The sequence below is a fragment of the Mustela erminea genome, chromosome 16 (assembly GCF_009829155.1).
Source record: "Mustela erminea isolate mMusErm1 chromosome 16, mMusErm1.Pri, whole genome shotgun sequence".
In the NCBI taxonomy this organism is placed as follows: Eukaryota; Metazoa; Chordata; class Mammalia; order Carnivora; family Mustelidae; genus Mustela; species Mustela erminea.
In genome coordinates this window covers 20,991,469-21,008,429 of record NC_045629.1, presented here as the reverse complement: position 1 = coordinate 21,008,429, position 16,961 = coordinate 20,991,469, and the positions used below count along the sequence as shown (strand labels likewise).

Genomic DNA, 16,961 nt, shown 5'->3' with positions numbered 1-16,961 from the left:
TATTCAATGACATTGTAACAATTTAAAATGTTAATGTATATCCAGAGTGCTTTATTCTAGAATTAGGATACTAACGTATTTGGTCTAGAAATGTTCAATGTACTGTTAAAGATATAACTGGTGAAGGCCCTACAGCACTGCATTGTACTACTGAAGTCTGTCTCTTACAGGAAAACTACATAATGATGTTTTTGAAATAGCAAGAATAAAGTGCAAAGAAAACTGAACAAATTTTCAAGCAAATGAAATTATTTGTGTAGACTGAACGTTTGCATGCCTCCCAGATTCATATGTTGAAACCTAACACTCAACGTGATGGTATTAGGAGGTAAGGCGTGTGGGACGTGATTAGGTCATGAGGCTAGAGTCCTCATGAATGGGATTGGGATTAAAGGCCCTATAAATAAGACACAGAGAGATCTCTTGCCCCTCTACCATATGAGGACACAGTGAGAAAATGGCCATCTATGAACTGGGAAATTGCTGTCACAAGACACTGAATCTGGGACTCCTGGCCTCCAGAAGAGTGAGCTACAAATTTCTGTTGTTTGTAAGTCACCTGGTCTGGGGTATTTGTTATAGTGGCCTCGACAGACTAAGATACTATTTAAAAGACACTGCTGGCCACAATATATTATTTTACTAACTATTCAACATTTTTATTTTCTTTTAGTAATAATATTAGAAGTATTCAAAATGGGGGCGCTTGGGTGGCGCAGTGGGTTAAAGCCTCTGCCTTCGGCTCAGGTCATGATCTCAGCGTCCTGGGATCGAGCCCCGCATCAGGCTCTCTGCTCAGCAGGGAGCCTGCTTCCTCCTCTCTCTCTGCCTGCCTTTCTGCCTACTTGTGATCTCTGTCTGTCAAATAAATAAATAAAATCTTAAAAAAAAAAAAAGAAGAAGTATTCAAAATGTATTTTAAGGGTGCTTGGGTGGCTCAGTCGGTTAAGCATCTGCCTTTGGCTCAGGTCATGATCCCAGGGTCCTGGGATTGAGTCCTGCATCAGGCTCCCTCCTCAGTGGAAAGCCTGCTTCTCCTTTTCCCTCTGCCTGCTGTTCCTGCTGCTTGTGCTTTCTCTCTTTTTTGCTGTGTTAAATAAATAAAAATCTTTTAAAAAAGTATTTTATCATGAGCCTTACATTACATGGGAAATCTAAGTGAACATCATATGCTTTTTTCCTTTCTCGTAACTTCTGCCCATTATCTTCTTTCTTGCTAAGTTAGAATCTTCATAAAGTATAATAGTGCCCAATTCATACACCCACCTTTTCGCCGTTCTCTTTCTTTCAGAATAGCTTCAAACCATTCATGTTTCTCCTCAGGTGTTTTTGCCATACACACAAACCATTTATTTTTTGCTGTGTTATGTATCTTCCATCCATTGACAACAATGTGTCCACTGCTATGGAAGTCAGCTGGAAATTAATGGGTAAAGTTGAACAACAAATATAATATTATATCAATATAACCATTCAATTCATAACAGTTCCAGGATCACTGAATTCTTAAAAGTATCTTTGCTTTAGGGCGCCTGGGTGGCTCAGTGGGTTAAGCCGCTGCCTTCGGCTCAGGTCATGATCTCAGGGTCCTGGGATCGAGTCCCGCATCGGGCTCTCTGCTCAGCAGGGAGCCTGCTTCCCTCTCTCTCCCTCTGCCTGCCTCTCCATCTACTTGTGATTTCTCTCTGTCAAATAAATAAATAAAATCTTAAAAAAAAAAAAAGTATCTTTGCTTTATATGTGTAAATGAAGAACATAAAAACCAAAAAAATTATGTGTTTATATGTTAAATGCAATCAGTACTCAGGAATGGAACATTCTAACTCATAACATTATTATATTACATGAAATCGAACATCTGAACTAATTAACATTCCTTTCCTCTATGTCCAAAAATGTTGTTAAAGTCCCTAAAGTAATAAAAGAACTTTTAAAAGAATTTTCATCTCAATAATCAAATATCCAAAGTGTCACGTTCATTTTGTCTTTTTAATATTCCTTTGAAATATTATTCTAGGTTTCAAAAGCAAACAATACTGCCACAGAACAATTCTCAGCTGTTTAATGAACCCTGCAGTAAGAATCAGAACAAATGAAGGGAACATACCAAGAGTACATTGACCTAATCTTCAATAAATGGGAAAGATACAAATGCCAATCCATTATCATTGCTCATAGTTGAAAAATACACACTCTGTAAAACCACATCATTCCATATAACTGGCACGAATAGAAACAAAAAAAATTTTTTTGAGTATGAATTCACATTGTATTTTTCTAGTTCTCACCATAATTTTGGCTATACTGTCATGCTAGATTTGAAAATGTCAACAGGAACCCCTCTATGGCAGTTTTCTGTCTAATAACAACAGGTAGAGAATAGTGATGTTACTTGTATCCAGCCTTTACTGGCATGACAGCCTGCAAAGCAAAGATCCAGAATGAAAAAACATATGACAAAGACCGAGTCAGCACCTGTACCAATTTAAAATGACAATTTTCATTCATCTCCTGGAGAGTCACTAAACAGTAATGGTGGGTAGACAGGAGGTGAGCCACAAAATGGTAAGGGTGGTTTAGAGAAATAACGTGGTCGCACTGTGCTATTTTTTGTTTCTTTAGGTTTTCTCAAATGGCCCATTTTATTTGGTGAGTTCTAAGTAGAGGCAGGCATGGTTGGCACTCATTCTCCCAAAATCTTGTCCCCATTATCTTTTTAGCTCCCAAATCACCATATAGTATCTTTGATCAGATTAAATATTCTAAAAACACATTTTCAAATGATTCTGTATAGTTCAGGGTCTTTAAAAATTCCAAATTATCTGAGTCAAAATAGACTGATATTAGGTGTTAGTCTATTATACACACACACACACACACACACACATGCACACACATATGTATACACATACACCATAATCCCATTAATAATAACAATTTCTGATAAAATAGGGAATCAAACTATCAGAAAATTTCCCCCATCAGGAAATAACAGTCTGTTTTTAACAAATTATAGAAATGATCCCTGAAAGTATAGTGTTAACAGTCTGTTTTTAAAAGGAATTTTTACCTTTTCCTTCTTACCCTTACATATTTAATTCATATTCGTATCCTATACAAAGTAGCAGCACCTAGTAATACATGTCAGATAGGTATCAATGGCTTTAATGCCTTGTTACCTCCTACAAAAAAATCACTAAGTGAGAAATCATGATAAATTGGTGGGGAAAAAAGATCAAATTATACATGTCTACACACCCTCCTCCACAAATGTGTCACCTTACAGGACTAGTATCACAAACAAGCATCAGTTTTTCAGACGCGGGATTCCCCCCTTCCACAATCAGACCGAGATTAGTTGAGTGAAGCCAGCACTGCTTCTTAAAAGATCCCACAGTCCCACTAGTGCTACTCCACTTTTTTTTTTTTTTAAGATTTTATTTATTTATTTGACAGAGAGAGATCACAAGTAGACAGAGAGGCAGGCAGAGAGAGAAAGGGAAGCAGGTTCCCTGCTGAGCACAGAGCCCGATGTGGGGCTCGATCCCAGGACCCTGACTGAGATCATGACCTGAGCCGAAGGTAGTGGCTTAACCCACTGAGCCACCCAGGTGCCCTAGTGCTACTCCACTTTTAATCTTACTCCAGGTAAAGAAAATCACAAGAACCACACACAACCTGCAGTGATAAAATATTGGACTTACTTTAAAATGAACATAATGTATTCTTCCCATAGAATAACTGAGGAAACACAAGTTCATGTGCCAGGCTGATGCTCTTGACCCTGCATATCGAATGTCCTGGGCCAGTCATCCCTGTAAGCTGGGTCTTCCATCTTTCCCTTCCTCCCTGGACAATTGATCCTGGCCTTGCTCTCTCCACACCCTGCTGACTCTTCCTTCAATATTTCATCAGGCCATTCCTTACTTCAAAAGCCTTTGGTAGCTCACCACTGAACCAAGTGAAAACATGGAAGCTTGCTTTGTGCTTCTCCTTAAACTAACCCCACCCTATCGAACAATGCCATTTTTCACTGCGTTATTCTGTGGCCCTGCCACCCTTTGTGGCTTTCTTCCTTGTCCTGTGAATACTTACCTGTTCTGCAGGCTGACACGCCCATCAAGCTACCCAGCAACTGCTCACTGCCTCAAGCAACTCTTTCTTCCCTTTATAGTGTACCCAGATCCTTCATGAAGCCTTGCCTAACCATTACAACCCATGCATTCAGACTTCCCTTGGAAAATAAATGATTAAACTCAGAACTAGACAAGTCAGGGTGCCTGGGTGGCAGTGGGTTAAACCGCTGCCTTCAGCTCAGGTCGTGATCTCAGGTTCCTGGGTTCAAGCCCCGCATCAGGCTCTCTGCTCTGCAGGGAGCCCGCTTCCCTCTCTCTCTCTTTGCCTGCCTCTCTGCCTACTTGTGATCTCTCTCTGTCAAATAAATAAATAAAATCTTAAAAAAAAAAAAAAGAATTAGACAACTCAGCATGAGATTGCATGTGGCCATTGCTTCATGAACAGAAAGCGAGACTGTTAACTATCTGTTAACAATCTGCCAAGGCAAGTAATAGGTTAATTGCTGCACCAATGTAATATTTTGAAAGAATAGATTATATCACCTAATAATTTCAATTGGAAAGACAGGGGATGCCTGGGGGGCTCAGTTGGTTAGGTGTCTGCCTTCAGCTCAGGTCATGATCCCGGGGTTCTGGTATCCAGCCCACATCAGGCTCCCTGCCCAGCGGGGAGTCTGCTTCTCCTTCTGCCACTCACCCTGCTCATTTTCTCTCTCTCCCTCTCCCTCTCCCTCTCTCTCTCTCTCTCTTGCTTGCTCTCTCAAATAGATAAAATCTTTATAAATAAATAAATAAATAAATTGAAAGGATAATGTTCCTTTTTAAAGTTTATGTGCTAGCCACTTTCACTAATTTTAAAAATCATAAATAATTTTAAACATATGTGTAAACATGAATGTATATATACATACAACAGGCCTCAAAATGTATAAATATCACAATGATATCCATTACCAAATTACCACTTATTTCAAAATAAGAATTAGTGATATAAAAATTGCTTCATAATTTCAATCACAGCACATTATTTAATAACTTCATTCTAAAAAATAAATTTGAATTCAACTTATTTATTAAGAACAGTAACATACAGAGCATGGAAGGGGTGTGTGGGTGGCTCAATCGGTTAAGCATCTGCCTTCAGCTCAGGTCATGATCCGAGTCCTGGGATCCAGCCCCATTAGCCCACGTCAGGCTCCCTGCTCAGTAGGGAGTCTGTGTCTCCCTCTGACCCTCTCCTCCATGCTCTCTCTCTCCCTCTCTCTTTCTTTAATAAATGAAATCCTAAAACAAACAAACAAACAAAACATGGAAAAGCCCAACAATGCTTTTCCTTAGTAGAAATTTAAAAATATTTTTTAATGAAAGAATAATTTATTAATGCAAAATGCAGGAATTTGCAAACTTCAATGGATCTAAAATATAATTCTACAGGAGGTGTTGAAAAGGAATGGAATTAAAATTGTCATTCATTAAGTGTAGAATATCCAAACCGAACAGTCTCCAGGCACCGATGTTTTTTCCAAAAAGAGAAAAATCCAAGGGGCAGCCCTGAACAACTCACTAATTACTTTGAAGCTATACAGTTTGCAAATTCCTCACTCTTAATTCAGCATAGTTTTACATAATGAGATGAGGTTTTTCTAAAACTGATACTACTATAACTCTCAGTGGAAATACTGGTATCTTTTCAATAGTGTGAGTTTTAATGAGATGGAAGCTAGCCAAGTACTGTTTACTCAAGCTAGGAAACATAAGAAACTGCCAAAAAATATTATTCAAAACATCAAGAAACTGATATCTAAACATTGTATTTAACTCTTATCCTAATGATCAATGGTGTAAATGCATAAATTTCTAAGAGAAATTTTAAAAATCACAATTTACTCACATTATGAATAATTAATGCTGAAAAAATTACTTTTGGAATAAATCTTCAATTCTATCAAATAACATAAGAAGATCTTCTGGCATCCAAAATCATTTGACATTATTTATGGCAAAAAAAAATTTTTTTAAAGGTTGTAACAGATTTTTCCTTTTAAAACTAGAAGTAACTCCACTGACCTTTTTTACAATTCCCAAGAACACTCCTTTAAATTAATAACATTGAAAATTTAAGTGTATTAGGAAGGAACTAATATATCTTGGTAGTCTTTTCAACACTGTAATGTTATGCTACTTTTTTATTAGGAAAGTATTCAATAGCGCTTATATTACAGTAGTATGGTTGTTAAGGTAATTATGGTTTGTCTATTTTGTTGATTAAGTAACAATAAATATATGTTATAAGGATGATAAGACATGAAGATAAAGATGACTACAATTCAAAAAATGATTCTACTTAACTGAAAAGAGGATACAAAACTACAGAGTTCATGTTTTTAAGCATTTTAAAAATCTATGCATGAAAAGAAAATGGAAATATTTTAAAATTCTCATTTACTTCTTTTTAGGTGATGAAATTATCTAATATTTTCAATTTATTTCTCTGTTATTTCCAAATTTTCTCTAATAAGCAAAATTTAATTTAAAAAACTCAATGTGTTTATATCTTTAAATGGTCTAAAATATTTATATTGAAAATGACATCTGAAATATTTCCTTAAAAAAATCAATTCACACTAAAGAACACCTTAAAGAATAAAAAATTTCCATCTTATTCAATTCAATTCCATCAAATCAATTCAAATTTGACCATTGTATTGAAATTTGTGGTTTGCTACTACAGATCACATTTTCTAAAGGTCACCATTTTGCCCTCTATCCAACTACACAAGTAAACTAGTTCTTAAAGAGAATATACATGACCTGTTGTTACTTTCCTGAATGAATTTCTAAGCATATACTACGAAAATTACCAAGGAAGTTAATTGCAGAAAGTTCAACAGCTTTCCTACTTAGGTCTTAAGTTGGATACTTTTTATGCATCATGTTCAAACTAATATCTCAGAAAGAATCTTCAAAGAATAATTACATTAGAATTAACCAAAATGAGAATTTGGTCTAGAGAATGATGGAACAGAAATTTGGAGACAAACTCAATGGCTACCATCTTCCTTCAACATAAGCAGTAATGGATAACATGGATATATGAAAACAAACAAATTTTCACATTTCTACATGTCATATCATTATTGCATTAATCTGTTGTATTCTGAGATATAACTGATGTAATTCAATTCATAAAACATTATAAGTGAAAGTATAATCAAGTTTATATTTCAAAAGATTTAAATAGTTATACACTGGCTAAAAGCTTAGTCTCATTCCAAATGCAATTATTTCTTCTGCAAGTTTTGAGCTAAATCAATGCAATCAGTGTCTAATAGAGTCCTTTACTTAGAAAAGTATTTTCCTTATACCTAGAGTATGCAAAAATACCTAGTATTTTTATAATATATTCAAATAGATGGGGGAACATTTAAACTTTTCATCAAAAGTTTTGAGCATGCTTAAAAATATACCTTGATTAATCAATTTGTATTATTTACAGCACAACATGGTATACTCATTGTTTTTTTTGGGTTTTGGCAATGAGCAGATGAGCCTGAGAGTGTTTGCCATCCCTCATGTAACTTATCCAGGGTCCAAGGGTGGGAGGGACTTGGCATATGGACATTGGTTAGCTCATCAGAGCTCCCATTCATAGAGTTTAAAGTAAGAACACTTAAAACCTGAGCTCATCAAAAGAAATGGAGATTTTGTGATGGAAGTGACCAAGAAAACAAAAAAGGAAAAAGCTGGCATAGCACACAGATCATTTCTTAGAAGAAACAAACAACAAAAGTTCATCTCTATATACTGATGCCTTATTTCTTCACCGCTCTCTAGTTGGTCCCCATAGATTTAAAATCTATATGGAACCTCTGCTCCATATTTCTCAAGGCATGCTATGGTCACCAAGGAAACCTCACTCCAGTCCCAGCTTCATAATAAAGAGCTGGGTAAACTTGGACATGACTTCAATGTGGCTTCATTTCCATCATCTGAAATGTTAACAAGGTATATTAGTTGATATTCAAGATCCTATTCATCTTCAGAAATTCTATTTTTGAATTTCAAGTCCTGGCTGAGGATATATACTTATCCTAAGGACCTAGTGGTCACACTTACAAGAAAACAAAATTTTCTTTGCAGGAAGCAAATGGGAGGCATCTAGCTGCAGCCTAAAATTTCTCTAACTTGTAACAACTATCTGTAGTCAGATTCATGCTGTGTATATACATTTAAGGGCAAATTAAGGCCTTAACTGTGTGCTACAAAGTGTAATTAAATTCTTCATCATATTTCAACGAAACATGAGCCTTGGAAGTTTGTGCCAAGAGGTGTCATCAGATAATTTATGACTAAATATTCCAAAATGTCCTGTCTTTCCCACTAATTCCTATCTACCAGGGTCTGAAGGCTTGTTTCCCTAACATCCCTATCCCCCAGGAACCAAAGTCCTGAAGGTACACAATCCTAACAGCACTAAAAGAACATTTTCATGGGATTGAATCCAAAGTCCATTTGCGTTAAGACTCCATCACCCCACATAGGCTCTCACTCCCCTAAATCAGACACAGATATGCTGAAAATGGTATTCTATGCAAATGCCTCCAAAGGCCCTAGTCTCTTAGATTAATTTAGTGCCCCTGTTTCCCAAAACATAGGAATCATTGTCAAATTCATCAAAATTTACCAAAATTCACTTAGATGACCAGTGCAAATGGTACAAATGGGCATGATCACACCATATGGGGGTAGGGAAGGAAGTAAGACCCAGGAGCTGTGTGTTCACGGAAAGGTATAAAAAGGGGAGAAAACAAAGAGAAGGCTAAAGCAACAGGGGACAGGTGGTTCCACCAGGGGGAGACAGGGCCAAGAAAGAACCGAGTGTAGGTCTGAGTATGCCTTCCTCTGCCTTACTTCCCCCCACCTCAAGAACAACAGGGGCTTTTGGATATTCTCTTGAGGAGTCAGGTTACTGAAGCAAGACAGCTGTTCACATGTAGACAGACAACACTGCTAAATGTCACTAGTGTCTTCTCAGAGCATTAAAATGAATTAAAATGTCACCTTCTAAAAAAATACCATGCGCATCCCAACATGGAAAGGTAGCCTACTAGGTCCCACATGCTAGCCTGTGAGTATTTGCAACTGTATTGATGCCTGTAGCACAGAAAGAGATTTTCAGCTGTGCAGGTGGTCAGATATTTCCACACCTCCATCCCTCCCTTAGCCCATGAAGAACCTCACCACAAGATGACTTGCTTCCCAAGAGAGTACACCGAAGTTCTGCTCATTGCACCTCCTTTCCCCTTACCTGCAGCAATCATGTTTCACTATTTATGTTCTAGACCATGTTTAAGGGTGCTAACAATGGGATAGAGAGCACACAGGTGATAATCTGAAAATTTGTGCGCCTACAGATGATAAACATTTTTCTCCCCTCTGGGACTGAGAGATGGCAACAAAGGTATGTGGTAGTGGGGAGCTGACCTGTGCCTCATCCCATGTTTAAATGGAGTATTATTAAGGCATTTCTCCATATGGAAATTAAAGTCACTTAGCAACAACTAATATATTTTATTTCATCTTGTCTTTTCTTCTAGAATTGCTTTGAAATTCTAATTAAAATCATTGGGGAGAAAATGTGATCCAATTTACTAACCATTCATATTATAGACTAGTATATTATCATATTACTCAAAATGACCCATTTATTTTTGCAAATAGAAAATAAGTTATTTAACCTCATTTTATTTAATGTTTGTGACTAACCATGATTTGGTAAGTTTACTTTTCAAAGTCTGTACCTTCAAATCTGCAGTGTGAAAATGCACTATCTTTAAGTAATAAAGCACTTAAAATGTACACTTAAAATACACAAAATACCCTTCTACAAGCAAATCGACATGTTTATACACATAGTGGCTTTATAGCTAAAACAAATTTAGAGTTTTCTATATTCTACAGTGAGCATATTATATGAAAAATATCACATATATACATATAAAACATAGTATAACTTGAAGAAAATAAATGAATCCCTTATTTTCTGCCCTCATGCTGGCAATGCCAGAAACTGTGAGTGTGTACATCACTCCTACTCAGCTATTTCTTTGTATCTCTGTGTTGAATGCTACTGTGTTTCGGCCAAATATAATTTTCTACTTTGCCAATAGTCTTCTTCTCCTTTATCTTACCTTTCTCCCCCAACTGTTCTACACAACAAAATACTTCTAAGCTCTAGTGCACCACAGATGAATTATTCAGGTGAAAAGTCTGCCTTATGAAGGAGTTTACCGTTGGTCTTTCCTTCTAAAAAACAAATTACCTACCTGTGCCATCATCCACATTCTCCACTTCCATCACCTCCGTATTGATCCGGCCACGAAAAACGTACCGATGTCCATCTGTAGATGCCTTGCTATTCTTCAACCGTCTTACAATGGAATGAAATCACAAAAACATTGTTACTAAACTTAATAAAAAACAGCGTTGAAGTAATATGATGTAAACTAGCCATAGAAAAAAAATGAGAAAGACACCAATGCCATCAATGATATCAACTGTGAGGCTCTTGGTGTTTTTTACTTGTGTCCACACAAAGCTAGGCTTATGTCCTAGCTTTTGTAAACAAATGGAAGCTTCAGACTAAGAATAACATACAGTCGGGTGGGTAAATAGGAGCTTTTGCTCAGTTTAAAATATTAAATGTACCAAATCAAAGTCTGTTACACATTAAAAGTTGGTTATTTTTAAATTTCCTTTTATTTTTTTCACTTTCATTTCTTATTTTTCAGTAACTAGCTGGTAATTTCCACTTTTTCAAATTTGGGTAAAATTCAGTTAGTACTTATGATCCCTCTGCAAAGAAACTGTGCTGGAAATTCTTAAGTTCAGTGTTACACGGCTGAAAATAATTTTCCTATATTATTTCTATGATGTGAGACCTCTATACTTGTTGAATAAGTCTCTTAATACATGTATAATACATTATAAGGGTCTTATTTATTTTTAAAATAGTCTAAAACATTCCAGAACTTTGGTATAGTGTGTCTAATATTGGTCTTTAATCTTAAAATGTTTGTAACACAAACTTAAAATATCCAGGTTTATAGATGAACATTTATAATAATGAATTATGTGGCTAAATGTGTTTGTAGTTGAATCACTGAACATTCAAAAGAGATTATTTTAAAAACAGGTTTTTTTAATTAAAGAGGAAAGATTCTAAGAAATAATTCAGAAGGATTCAAGAATACCTAGTCACTCAAAAGATTTCAATTAACTTGAACTATTCCGTTTGACTCATTGACAAAAGTCTACCGAATAATTTAATATACTGAAATAATTATTCATTTGATACATTTGTTGTACAGACACATCTGGCAAAAGTGAAGGCATAAATATTCACCAACTTCAGTGTCCCTCTCTTCCCCACCCCTGCAGTTAGATATCAGCCCTGAAGCAGGAAGAGTAGGTGCAGGGAGGGGTCACAAGGTGCTGTCCCACTCTGAGTTCCGTCCTTGAAGGAGAACATATATTCCTAGCTTATCTGTCTAAAGCCTCATCAGAAATTAGGAGTCCTTCATCCCTACTAAAAGAAACTAATTAAATAGATTAGTTAACCTGATTAGGGTTTGTCAGCCCCAGGCCTTCACCATCTTGCACTCCTATGTTCATTATGAAAGTCACCTCTAAATCTCCTTTGCTAATAACCCTAAATAAATGCTACCAATTAGGGATTCAGGCCATACAGTAAGCAAGTTGGCATCATAGAAAGCCAGGATAGAGAAGAATGCCAAGAAGTTTAGTATGTAGGTAACTGCATAATCTCCCAGGTAGGACATATTACTGTGGTCTCTTGCAAAACAGAGTTTCTTGTAAGTTGATACATCATACTTCAATCATTTTTTTAAAAGTCTTATTCACAGGCAAAGATAACAGTTTTATTCACAGGCAAAGCATCATGGTAACAGTTTTATTCACAGGCAAAGAATCATGGTGTGGAATCTATCACTGGGTCCTGTCTTCCAAAGCATTAATTTACTTTGTGATCTTGTGAGTTCTGTATACGCTTTTAAATTTCTCTTGACCTGTAGATGGTAACAATCAGTATTAAATTCCACTAAGTGTCTGATCAATATTGTTAACACTTGGCTTAAAAAGAGAGATCTTCAGTCCCTTCAGAAGGTGGTTCTATTAAAGTATATCAACTAAAAAGCTTCTTCTTTGAAAATAATTTTGCTCTATGTTTTTTTTTTTAATTTTTTATTTTTTATAAACATATGTTTTTATCCCCAGGGGTACAGGTCTGTGAATCACCAGGTTTACACACTTCACAGCACTCACCAAAGCACATACCCTCCCCAATGTCCATAATCCCACCCCCTTCTCCCAAACCCCCTCCCCCCAGCAACCCTCAGTTTGTTTTGTGAGATTAAGAGTGACTTATGGTTTGTCTCCCTCCCAATCCCATCTTGTTTCATTGATTCTTCTCCTACCCACTTAAGCCCCCATGTTGCATCACCACTTCCTCATATTAGGGATATCATATGATAGTTGTCTTTCTCTGATTGACTTATTTCACTAAGCATGATACGCTCTAGTTCCATCCATGTTGTCGCAAATGGCAAGATTTCATTTCTTTTGATGGCTGCATAATATTCCATTGTGTATATATACCACCTCTTCTTTATCCATTCATCTGTTGATGGACATCTAGGTTCTTTCCATAGTTTGGCTATTGTGGACATTGCTGCTATAAACATTCGGGTGCACGTGCCCCTTTGGATCACTACGTTTGTATCTTTAGGGTAAATGCCCAATAGTGCAATTGCTGGGTCATAGGGCAGTTCTATTTTCAACATTTTGAGGAACCTCCATGCCGTTTTCCAGAGTGGCTGCACCAGCTTGCATTCCCACCAACAGTGTAGGAGGGTTCCCCTTTCTCCGCATCCTCGCCAGCATCTGCCATTTCCTGACTTGTTGATTTTAGCCATTCTGACTGGTGTGAGGTGATATCTCATTGTGGTTTTGATTTGTATTTCCCTGATGCCGAGTGATATGGAGCACTTTTTCATGTGTCTGTTGGCCATCTGGATGTCTTCTTTGCAGAAATGTCTGTTCATGTCCTCTGCCCATTTGTTGATTGGATTCTTTGTTCTTCGGGTGTTGAGTTTGCTAAGTTCTTTATAGATTCTGGACACTAGTCCTTTATCTGATATGTCGTTTGCAAATATCTTCTCCCATTCTGTCAGTTGTCTTTTGATTTTGTTAACTGTTTCCTTTGCTGTGCGAAAGCTTTTGATCTTGATGAAATCCCAATAGTTCATTTTTGCCCTTCCTTCCCTTGCCTTTGGCGTTGTTCCTAGGAAGATGTTGCTGCGGCTGAGGTCGAAGAGGTTGCTGCCTGTGTTCTCCTCAAGGATTTTGATGGATTCCTTTCGCACATTGAGGTCCTTCATCCATTTTGAGTCTATTTTTGTGTGTTGTGTAAGGAAATGGTCCAATTTCATTTTTCTGCATGTGGCTGTCCAATTTTCCCAGCACCATTTATTGAAGAGGCTGTCTTTTTTCCATTGGACATTCTTTCCTGCTTTGTCGAAGATTAGTTGACCATAGAGTTGAGGGTCTATTTCTGGGCTCTCTATTCTGTTCCATTGATCTATGTGTCTGTTTTTGTGCCAGTACCATGCTGTCTTGATGATGACAGCTTTGTAATAGAGCTTGAAGTCCGGAATTGTGATGCCACCAACGTTGGCTTTCTCTTTCAATATCCCTTTGGCTATTTGAGGTCTTTTCTGGTTCCATATAAATTTTAGAATGATTTGTTCCATTTCTTTGAAAAAGATGGATGGTACTTTGATAGGAATTGCATTAAATGTGTAGATTGCTTTAGGTAGCATAGACATTTTCACAATATTTATTCTTCCAATCCAGGAGCATGGAACATTTTTCCATTTCTTTGTGTCTTCCTCAATTTCTTTCATGAGTACTTTATAGTTTTCTGAGTATAGATTCTGTGCCTCTTTGGTTAGGTTTATTCCTAGGTATCTTATGGTTTTGGGTGCAATTGTAAATGGGATTGACTCCTTAATTTCTCTTTCTTCTGTCTTGCTGTTGGTGTAGAGAAATGCAACTGATTTCTGTGCATTGATTTTATATCCTGACACTTTACTGAATTCCTATATAAGTTCTAGCAGTTTTGGAGTGGAATCTTTTGGGTTTTCCACATATAGTATCATATCATCTGCGAAGAGTGATAATTTGACTTCTTCTTTGCCGATTTGGATGCCTTTAATTTCCTTTTGTTGTCTGATTGCTGAGGCTAGGACCTCTAGTACTATGTTGACTAGCAGTGGTGATAATGGACATCCCTGCCGTGTTCCTGACCTTAGCGGAAAAGCTTTCAGTTTTTCTCCATTGAGAATGATATTTGCGGTGGGTTTTTCATAGATGGCTTTGATGATATTGAGGTATGTGCCCTCTATCCCTACACTTTGAAGAGTTTTGATCAGGAAGGGATGCTGTACTTTGTCAAATGCTTTTTCAGCATCTATTGAGAGTATCATATGGTTCTTGTTCTTTCTTTTATTGATGTGTTGTATCACATTGACTGATTTGCGGATGTTGAACCAACCTTGCAGCCCTGGAATAAATCCCACTTGGTCGTGGTGAATAATCTTTTTAATGTACTGTTGAATCCTATTGGCTAGTATTTTGTTGAGTATTTTCGCATCTGTGTTCATCAAGGATATTGGTCTATAGCTCTCTTGCTCTATGTTTTAATGTAGAATATTTGTTATCCCAATTTCCTGATTTCCCTCCTAATTAATTATTTTAGTGGTCATCAGATACACGTTGCAGGAATCTTCATAACGGCAGTAAAATTAAAACAAACAAATAAACAAAAACCTAAAGTCCACTGATAGGAGAGTGAATAATTAAGTTGTTATCAATTTAATTGTGATAATATTCAACCAATGGACTATTAAGCAAGAGTTAAATGAATAAACTATTCCTTTACATATGGATAAATAATCTACAAACTATATTGTATACAAAATATAAAGTGCAGAAAACAAAATACATTATAATACTTAAAGAGCTCATTAACAAACCAAACTAAGCCATATTATGCTTTATGTATTAACTATTATACAACATATTATTTTTTTAAATACTAGTTTCTCCTGAGATTAATAACATTAGTAAATTCCAGAGCTGAGATTCCTAATCAGCACTCTTGGCTTTTGTGAATGTAACTCTAAGATTCAATTCATCAAGTCCCCAAATTTTGCAATTAAAATACTTTGGAAATCTGGAAAAGGTTCAGTTTACTCACACTCACTAAACAATCTTTAGAGCTTCAATAGTACTTGGTTAAGGGGATGAAGTAAACTAAAATGAAGGGACTTGATGGTATATTCTTCCTATTTCAATTCAGGAAGGGAATAGACAATAACATTTATGCAGTATTTCCATTTATAGTCACTATGTATTTTGTCCACATTATATACCCATTAAGGATATTTGTTCAAAAACTAGGATTGTAGGGGCACCTGGATGGTTCAGTCAGTTGGCGTCCAACTCTTGATGTTGGCTCAGGTCATGATCTCAGGGTCCTGGGACTAAGCCCCATGTCAGGCTCTGCACTTCAACAGGGAGTCTGCTTCTCTCCTTCTCCCTTTCCCCCTCCTGCTGCTCACTCTCTCTCTCTCTCAAAATAAATAAATAAGTCTTAAAAAAAAAAAAAACCCTTCAGGATTTTAATTTTACAAAATCTTTTCTGTTGTTTACCAATTTAACAAGGAAAGTCGTAAGACCATAAATCATATCATCATTGTACATGGCTAATTTTGCAAAAGCTTTGCACTTGAAGGCAGGCATATATATATAAATAAGTATGAGATCAGTTGTAATTTAAAAAAAAAGATCTCATTCTCAAATGGATGCCTTTAATAACTGCACCTAGGTGGATGTGTTAATTGACTTCATGGGCAAAATCCTTTCATGATGTATATCAAATCATCATGTTGTACAATTAAAATATATTACTATGTTATTTGTCAACTAGTCCTCAATAAAGCTGGAAAAAAATTGTACCTAAACAACTTGAAGCACATTATAATTTTTTAATGAGTTATATACAAGTAAAATTAACAGCCTTTTCTACATCTTCTTAAAACCTATTTCTATGAATCCCAATCTTGCTGCAAAACACAGAGAGTTTAGAAGAGCATAGTAAAAAAAAAAAAAAAAAAAAAAAGAATTCATTTTCATATGTGGTAAAACATCTTTTTTTTTCAAAAAAAAAAAGCTCATTAAGGCAGGGATTAACAACAACTATCTTTTTCTGAAAGATTTATTATTTCTTTCTTTATTTAAAGAGAGAGAGCATGTGTGAGATTGGGAAAGGGCAAAGTGAGAGAGAGAGAAACTCAATTTGAGTGCAGAGCTTGATATGGGGGTCAATCTCACAAACCTGAGATCATAACCTGAGTCAAAACCAAGAGTCAGACACTTAACCAACTGCACCACCCAGGCACCCCTTAACTATCTTTTGACTTTAACCCTAACCTGTTCCCTTTCAGCAAGACACATGAGTAGTTCTATGCTTTCTCAGCATCACTGTATTTTTGCACTAATGTCTCCTGCTAGGGCATTCTGATACTATAATCTAAGAGGCAGAACTCCCATGTCATCAACATAGCTGCCAAATCAGAGAACTTGCTCTTGACATCTTGTTTATTGACTTAGGAAATCCCATTTCAAGAGATGAAGAATGATGTTCCCTTAATCTTGCCTCAGAAATCAGTCAGTTTTTGAGTTTCTCATTCTCATGCTACTAAAAATCTTTGGTTACATTGTCCTCATTTCTGAACCTCATTT

At 36.4% G+C, this 16,961-nt stretch overlaps 1 protein-coding gene across 6 annotated transcripts in view; it reads right to left on the bottom strand.

The window, feature by feature from the left end:
* PREX2 (phosphatidylinositol-3,4,5-trisphosphate dependent Rac exchange factor 2) overlaps positions 1-16,961 on the bottom strand; it is a 337,813-nt gene that overhangs the window by 222,157 nt on the left and 98,695 nt on the right. For all 6 annotated transcript variants that reach the window (XM_032316155.1, XM_032316156.1, XM_032316153.1 and 3 more), the window contains 2 exons: positions 10,403-10,506; positions 1,267-1,416 (listed from right to left, as the gene is read on the bottom strand). In XM_032316155.1, coding sequence (XP_032172046.1) covers positions 1,267-1,416; positions 10,403-10,506 — 254 coding nt within the window. The remainder of the gene's footprint in view (positions 1-1,266; positions 1,417-10,402; positions 10,507-16,961) is intronic.